This window comes from Microtus ochrogaster, linkage group LG7_11 (genome assembly GCF_000317375.1).
Source record: "Microtus ochrogaster isolate Prairie Vole_2 linkage group LG7_11, MicOch1.0, whole genome shotgun sequence".
NCBI lineage: Eukaryota > Metazoa > Chordata > Mammalia > Rodentia > Cricetidae > Microtus > Microtus ochrogaster.
In genome coordinates, this window is record NC_022032.1 from 3,611,145 (window position 1) to 3,619,071 (window position 7,927).

The 7,927-nt window shown below is 42.3% G+C and overlaps 1 protein-coding gene and 1 pseudogene across 1 annotated transcript in view; both read right to left on the minus strand.

The window, feature by feature from the left end:
* Positions 1–6,412, minus strand: part of Fnta (farnesyltransferase, CAAX box, alpha) — a 17,786-nt gene extending 11,374 nt beyond the window's left edge. Inside the window, exons 1-4 of the mRNA XM_005362469.3 lie at positions 6,182–6,412; positions 4,111–4,196; positions 905–1,019; positions 75–179 (exon numbers count right to left, since the gene is read on the minus strand). Of these exons, the coding sequence (XP_005362526.1) occupies positions 75–179; positions 905–1,019; positions 4,111–4,196; positions 6,182–6,381 (506 nt within the window). The 5' untranslated portion in view covers positions 6,382–6,412. The remainder of the gene's footprint in view (positions 1–74; positions 180–904; positions 1,020–4,110; positions 4,197–6,181) is intronic.
* A 498-nt stretch (positions 6,413–6,910) lies between these two features.
* Positions 6,911–7,099, minus strand: LOC113457823 (annotated as a pseudogene).
* Positions 7,100–7,927: the final 828 nt, after the last annotated feature.

The window sequence follows — 7,927 nt, forward strand, 5'->3', positions numbered from 1 at the left end:
GATAAAGAAATCTCAGCTCCCAGTGTCAAATGCCATTAGCAGAGTGACATACATCCTTCCTGTTTTCCTCTTACCAAACTTGATAGTTTTTGGGCTGTTCCTCAATTATTGCAGTGATGTAGTCCATTTCCTCTTGCAAATCCTTCTGAAGTGACCTCAAGAGAACTCTCCGAAAATGCCTATAACAAAACAGCAAACATTCACTCTGGTTACTCCTCTGGCTCTACAGCTCAATATATAGCATATTTGCCTACCATGCATGAAACTGGGCATGGACGCACTTAGCTGGAATTTCAGCACCTGAAAGTAGATACAGTAGATCACAAATCATCCCCAGCTACCTACTGAGCTCATGGCCAAACTGCACTATACTACATGCTTGTCTTAAAAAACAAAAACAGCTGGTGTCCCCAAGCCTGACGACCTGAGATCAATCCCTGAGACCCACACAGTGGAAAGAACTGACTCCCAAAGGGCGCTGTGATGTGTCTGTGCACTGTACACACAGACACAAATATAAGTTAAAAAATTAAAAATACCCCTTTCAGCAATGTATTAAAGGACATGTAATTGTACTACAAAACATGGAGAGCACGAAGTATAACTCATTTGTTGTAGAAAGAAGTACAGCTAACTCTGCAACTTTTAGAGGAAGAATTATGTTGACAATGCAAAACCAAACAGTAGCACAGTGTTATATTGTACACAGAAGTTAATTCAAGAAAATGGAAAGGGACTCTGGTGGCACAAAAGAATGGGCAGATTGCTATTTTTCATTCAACAGACTTTAAGATAAATATGTGAGTTATTATTTTGATGAAAATTAAAATTCAGTTAAAAATGGAGTCATGGACTCAAAACTGAGTCCTGCTAGCAATAAATATTAATGACGTCTATTACTTACCACACTGTATAGTTGGCTGCGTTTAACTCAATAGCATCCCGGGTGAGCTTAAAGGCTCGTTCGCTTCTCTCATCGCGCTGCAGAACAGCTCGGAAGTAATCGTAAACATCTCTAACTGGAGACAGGACACACAAGGACCACGGTTTAAAACCCACTGTACTTACACACATTTATTATCTGCATGTGCATCATTTATTCCAGGAAGCAAATACAGTCAAACACTTGGGAGGCTGGGCTGTTTTATTATTATATTATTAATTTTTTGAGATAGTGTCTCATGTATACCAGGCTAGATTAAACTAGCTATATAACTAAGGTCAGCTTTGACTCCTAATCTTCCTGCTTCCCAGGAGCTAGGGTTACAGCTGTGTACCATGTTAGCAGAGGCAAATGACCATGAGTGCCACTCAGACAATACTCAATGTCACAGACACAACACATGCGCTCCGGAAGACTAATCATGCTTACCACATGTATTATAGGCTAATGCCAAACTAAATCTCTCAAATACCTTATGTAAAATTCATGTTATAACTGATCTAAGTCTTCTTAATGGTTATATGGTTCAAGCTTTATTTTTAATCTATTTATCTCTGGGATACACAGGTGGTTTCCTTGACCTTGATGATTCAAAACGGGTGCATATTTTAACAACTGATATTCTTGGTGCTGACTATGAGCCAAACACTGTCGTGTGTATGTAAGAAATTCACTCTCTCTGGATCACTTGCTTTCACTGTCCTCATTTACATTTCTCTATGGGTGTCGACGACAGAGAGGTTAAATGGTGTTCATGGACAGAGATCCAGTAAAATGAACACGCCAGAATTTAAGCCAGGTAGTTGAACTCCAAAGGATCTGCTCTTAATCCTTGGCACATAACTTTTTTAAAAAAAAGACTTATTTTTATTTTCATTTAGTATGATTGTGTACTCAGGTATCCATGGGTGCCAGAGTCCCTGGAACTGGAGCTACAGGTGGTTATGAGCTGCTTCGTGAAGGCGCTGAGGAAGAATTCAGGCCCTTCCTTTGCTCTTGTCTACATGGCATCTCCTTAGCACCTCCCTTACGCCATATGCTAGACCGAGGCCAGAACACATATTAAAAGTGGCACTCAGGAGGCTGAAGCCACGGCTCAGCAGTTAAAAGTTCCTGCTGCTCCCACAGAGGACTTGGGTTTGGCTCCCAGCACCCACATGATAGCTCACAACCTGCAATTCCAGTTCCAGGGATTTCTATGCCATCTTCTGGCTTCCATGAACACTTGGATGCATATGGTGCACAGACACACATGCAGACAAAATAGTCATCTATATAAAAGTAAATCTTAAAAGAAAAACAGCTTTAGTATCAGTTATAAGACTTGACTACTTTCTAATTTTTACAGCTCTATCACACTGCTTTCCAAAAGTTTTCCATCTGAGAACTACTACGTGCCTTGAAAACGGATGGAGCTAAGACAGCTTCAACTTTAGACACCACTTTATTCCTAGGTCTAATAGGCCCTTATTTATTTTTCATATCTTTTGTCCTTAATAATAATAGATTTTATTTAATGGCTAATGGATCTTCATTTTCTGTAACTTTTCAGTTCATATTTTTTAATGTTGTCTCTTCATTCTTGTCTAAGAGTTCCTTATCAAATTCTGATTAGCAGTCCTGCTTTCTATAACGTATCTTTTCCCATAATGTTGCTTGCTTTTTAACTCATGGTTCTGCAACTCTGTAAGTTTTACACTTTGGTATATTTACCCTCCAATTTTTGATAGGTTTAATTTATTGTCAACTTGAAACACCTAGGATTGGTTATCTAGGAAGCAGAAACTTCAACTGAGAAAATAGCTCTGCCCAGTACTCAGGAGGCAGAGGAAGGTGGATTTCTGTGAATTCAAGGCCTGATCTTCACAGTGAGTTCTAGGCTAGCCAGAGCTAATGTGAGACTCGGTCTCCCTCCTGTCCCCAAGAAACCTTACAAATCTGAAAAGGTTGGAGGTTTACATTTCTCATCACTAGTGAGGGAGACATTTTTGTATATTTCTATTTCTTCTAAAAATATGGGAGATATTTCAGAAAACATTTGCATATAATTACATACTCTGAAATTTTCCTTAATGTCGAGTATTTTATATCTAATCTCATAATGCTTACATCACAATAAGATGTATGTAGCATTTTCTTTGCTTATCCTGTTTACAGAGGGTTGACAATGTCTCCTGCTGTCTTCTGGGGATCAAATCCAGGACCCTGCATATACCAGGCAGAGCTACACTCTCACCCAAGCTGACTCTTTTACACTTGCATAGAGCTTATTTTTGTCTCAGAACATTAATTCATCTTTATTTACATGTTCATTAAGATATGAGAAGTGATATAATTATGCTTCTATCTTAATGCATAGCCAACAGGATCAAGCCGTCGATGAAAGCATGAAACAGGCTTCTCAATGACACAGTAAGGCCTCATATATACTGATGACTTACTTCTGATTTCTATATCAGTACGGCATGTTAACTGTTTGGTACTACATTTTCATACTTGATATACGGTAACCCCCATACATTGTTCTTCCTTTTCAAACATTTTTTACCATAACTTGATAATCAGTAAGTAAGTAAATAAATACATGCTTTTTGCAAAAATTAATGATCTTAGAAAACAAAGTATTAACTGAAGGAAAAAATGCATACACATCTGAACATAAAAACACATAAAGTTCTAAAAACAGCATTTCATTTCATCTATTTACGCTTTCCTAGAAGAACAATCAACATTTGCATGACTTCCCACTTACAAAACAGGTCATATTCGTGGTAAGAAAAGGCTACTTTGTCAAAGAAAAGGTCAGCACATGCATGTCAACTGAGGCCAACACTACATAGCTAAAATACATCGTAAAATGCTGGTACTTGAACAACTAAAGCTTATTCTAAATAAAACAGTAACTCATTTGTTATGCTCTAAATGCAAATTAAAAGCACAACCATACAATAGCTATTATGTATTATAATATAACATTCATTATTTAGAATATTTCTATTCCTTCAACAAAGTATTAAGACAAATGACAGAAAATAACATTAACTCACCAAAAGTAATTCAGATTCTCATTAAATAAAAATCTCTCTCTTTTCTTGCTATATGGTTGTAAATTTCAACTTTGTTAGAAGTTTAATTTACAGAGATTTTCCTAATAAACACAAACTTACATTTCTCACTGTAGATGATCTGGACCACTGGATTAGGGCCGTCATTCTGTGGTACTGGGTCTATATCAGCCCATTCTGCCCTGTCCCTGAAAACAGACATGTTCCCCATAATTATACTCAAACGTGTTAGAAGAAAAGCAATTCTAGTCTTGTTGTATTTTTAATGGCAACAATCTCTCATTCAAGCTAGTAACTTACTATAATGACTGGATTCTTCCAGGCCCACCTCTGCCACTTTGTTTTACAAAATTTTAAACTTTTAAATACAAAATGGAAATGATCTTTGAATTAAGGGGGAAAGGGGAGGTAAGAGGCAGGAGAGATGGCTCAGCAGATAAAATCACCTGTTGCTTTTGCAGAGAGCCTGAGTTCGGTTCGAAGCACCCACATGAAGACTTGAAATTATAATTCTAGTTCTAGGAAATTGATGCCCTTCTTTGACCTTCAAGGGCTCTTGCAGGCATAGGAGCACAGACATACACCCAGGCATACAGATAAAACAAAATATGTACTTTTTACAAGAATTAATGAATCAACAATTTCAAATGTATGGTGTGGCAAAATGGTGTCTTCTAAAAAGTACCCCAAGTTTTAACTTAACAACCAGTCTCATGCATTCATTTAGTAAGATTCTGGAGTTAGTATTTTTAAAAATTCGAATTTGACTAGGACATTTTAAACTCGAAGTAGGGCTGTGGATATATCTCAGGAGGTAGAATTCATGTGCAAAGTCCTAGGTGTGATGTCCCAACACACACACATCAAACTAAGTACCAGGGGGCTGGAGAGATGGCTCAGTGGTTAAAAGCATTGCCTGCTCTTCCAAAGGTCCTGAGTTCAATTCCCAGCAATCACATGGTGGCTCACAACCATCTGTAAAGAGGTCTAGCGCCCTCTTCTGGCCTTCAGGCATACAGACAGAATATTGTATACATAATAAATAAAACAACAACAACAACAACAACAACAAAAAAACTAAGTACCACTAGTTATCTGGATCCCAGAGGGGGGGCTCCAGTGGACACTGGCAGAGCGAGGACCCGGAGTAACGGGAAGGTGGCTGCCTAGCACGCGAGGTCCGCGAAGGCTCTGGAATCTGAAAACTGCCTAAGTTTCAGTATTAGCTTTACAACTTCCTGTGTGACATTAAGGACTTATTTCATCTCTCCGGATGTCCGTTTCTTAATATATAAAATGAAAGTACTAGTCAATATCTGAAGGTTATTTTGAGGCTGACTAAAGCATGCTGTGAGCATTCAACAACAGACACTCACGGAGATGTCCATGAACTGCCCAGTGTGACCATCCTTTACCTTCACCCCCCCCCTTTTTTTTTTACACTTACACTCTTTTCTGCTTCCCTGTACTAAACAGCTACTGACAGGAGAGATTTGGGGCACACGGTTAACCTTGAAATCGTATTTCTTATGTAAGAATACAGGAAAATGAGTGATCGGCTATATGAAACCTATAGCCTGGAGAGGGGCATGGAAAACACCACCGTTTAGTGAGTGCTTCGGATACCAGACAGTCACCTGAAGAACATAATTCCCAAATCAGAGAAAAGTTCCGAGAGTCATGGAACCCCACAACCAGTTTGAAGTCGCTCAACTGCACAAACCTCTGCATCATGCCTTTCACTCATTCATAAAAGCGTGGCCAATGAGTCATCGAAAGGGCTGGGGTAGAACTACAGAAGACAGTAAGTACTTTTTCACAAGGATCTAGGGCACAGAGTCAGGAAAGAACCGGAGACATCGACACAGGCAGTGGCAAAGACGAGGGAAAGGCAAGAAAGTTCTCTCCTGCCAGCAGAAGCCATGGGAAGCCCTGACAGCGTTTCTCAAGAGCCAACCTAGCCTTTCCATTCAAATTATTCCTTTCCGAGGAGGGACGGCACTGCGGAATCACGGAAGGGTCACCGCACCTGAGCTTCAGGGGAGCAACGCCGCAGCCTGCCCGCACCCGGAGGGCGCCCCCGTCCGCCCGGCTGCAGCATCGCGCGCATCTCAGCCCCGGCGATGCAGCTGAGCCCGGGCCCCCAGCGCCGCGGCCCGCGGGAGGGCGTTACCTGTACAAGACATAGGTGGGCGAGTCCAGGCTCAGAAACCCGTCGTCCATAGGAGACGCCGCCGCCTCCCCGGCCTCGGCCGCCAACTCCTCTTCCTGCGGCTGCTGCGCTGGCGGCGGAGGAGGCGGGGGCGGCGGCTGCTCTGACTGTCCGGTCTCGCCGCCCGGCCCGGATTCTCCGACCCCTTCGGTGGCCGCCATCTCGCCTCCGTCAGCAGCAGCAGAGGTGGTGGAGGACCCGCCCACTCCGTGCCCGCCCCGCCCCCGGCGTGGCCTACTTCCGGTTCCTCGGGGCTTACCATAGAGGTGTGGGGTAGAGGGCCCGGCCGGGAGGCCTGGCCTGGCCAGTCTATCTACTGTACTCGCTGCCCGGGTTCCAGGTCCCTTCCCGACTGCAAGTCTTCACAGAGACCTTTAGGTGGCTTTTAAGAATTAGCTGCTTTTTTTTTTCCTTCTTCGGGTAACTTTTCTTTAATTCTTCGCTTTTGTTTCTTTGCAACACAGGGGATGGAACCCAAAGACTTGCACATGCCAGGCATGTGCTCTACCATCGAGCTACTTCTCCAGTCCCTTCCGCTCCCTTCTTTAGACCCTGCAAACGGTCCACAGACAGCCCCGTCCCCTCCCTTGAGGCTTCCACTTTAACCTTGAAAGGACCTTTATATTCTTTCACACATTAAACCTTTTCCTATGGTAGGAGTTTATATAAAGCAGATTTTTATTGTATTTCTCCTTTCAGACTGCGTTCCTTCCCTCTCACTTACCGGAAGGGAGAGAAGAACGGTCATCGATGGCCAGAGGCAGCTGCAGAGAAACAGTCCCTAAAGCCGGCTTCACGCTCAGGAGGGAAAGCGGAATTGTACTAACCCAGGGGTTTTGTCTTTAGAAATTAAGTTTGGGTTCAGTGCGAGTAATACTCATGTATGTTAGCGTGTGCGGGGCAAGGGAAGCACCTTTGTAAATGCCATAGTGAATAGTTACATTCAGTAACAAATATTTACTACCAATTAGGTACACGGTTCACTGGCAGCAATGCAAAAATCCAGTGCCTCATCACAGTCTAGTCCAGGGAGGGTTCTTAAAATCAGGATTGGTCGAGGCAAAGCAGAAACAAAAGAAAGAAAACAACGTCTTTAGAAGCAGATTGCCCTTTAACTAGAAAAATGAAGGGCGGCAGTGGGGCCTTGGAGGTTTTATAGAGCAGAAAAGGGAACTTTAGGAATGGAAGATTCCATCTGCGGGTCTGTACACAGACACACATACACACACACCCTGTGGGTCTAAAAGTGGTAGGTCCCAATAGAAGTTGGTATGTGATCGAAGCCATGGGTATTACTAGTCAAATCAACTTTCCTGTCCTGAGTTTCTCAGCCCAACTGAGGTTTTCGGATTATTAGGCCTTCACTCTAGGCATTGAGTATAGAGGTGGATCTGCTCCACCTTGCTATTCCTGCTCCTTCAAAAGAGATTGGCAGGAGGTTCTAGGACGTAGCTATGTGCAGGATGAAGTTGTTGCCTCTCCTTTCCCATTTTGGAGTGAAGTATAGAAGCATGTGAAAAATAAATTCGGGGAGATCAGTATTCACTGAATTTCCCTCCTGGTGCTGTTCTGGGTTTCTGTCTTTTATTTCTCTCATATCTCACTTAATACTTCTGATCCTCATGCTCCTACCCTGGAATGTATGAATTTCATTAAGGCTGGACATCTGGATGTCACCCCAACATGTGGCTTACGACAAATGACTAC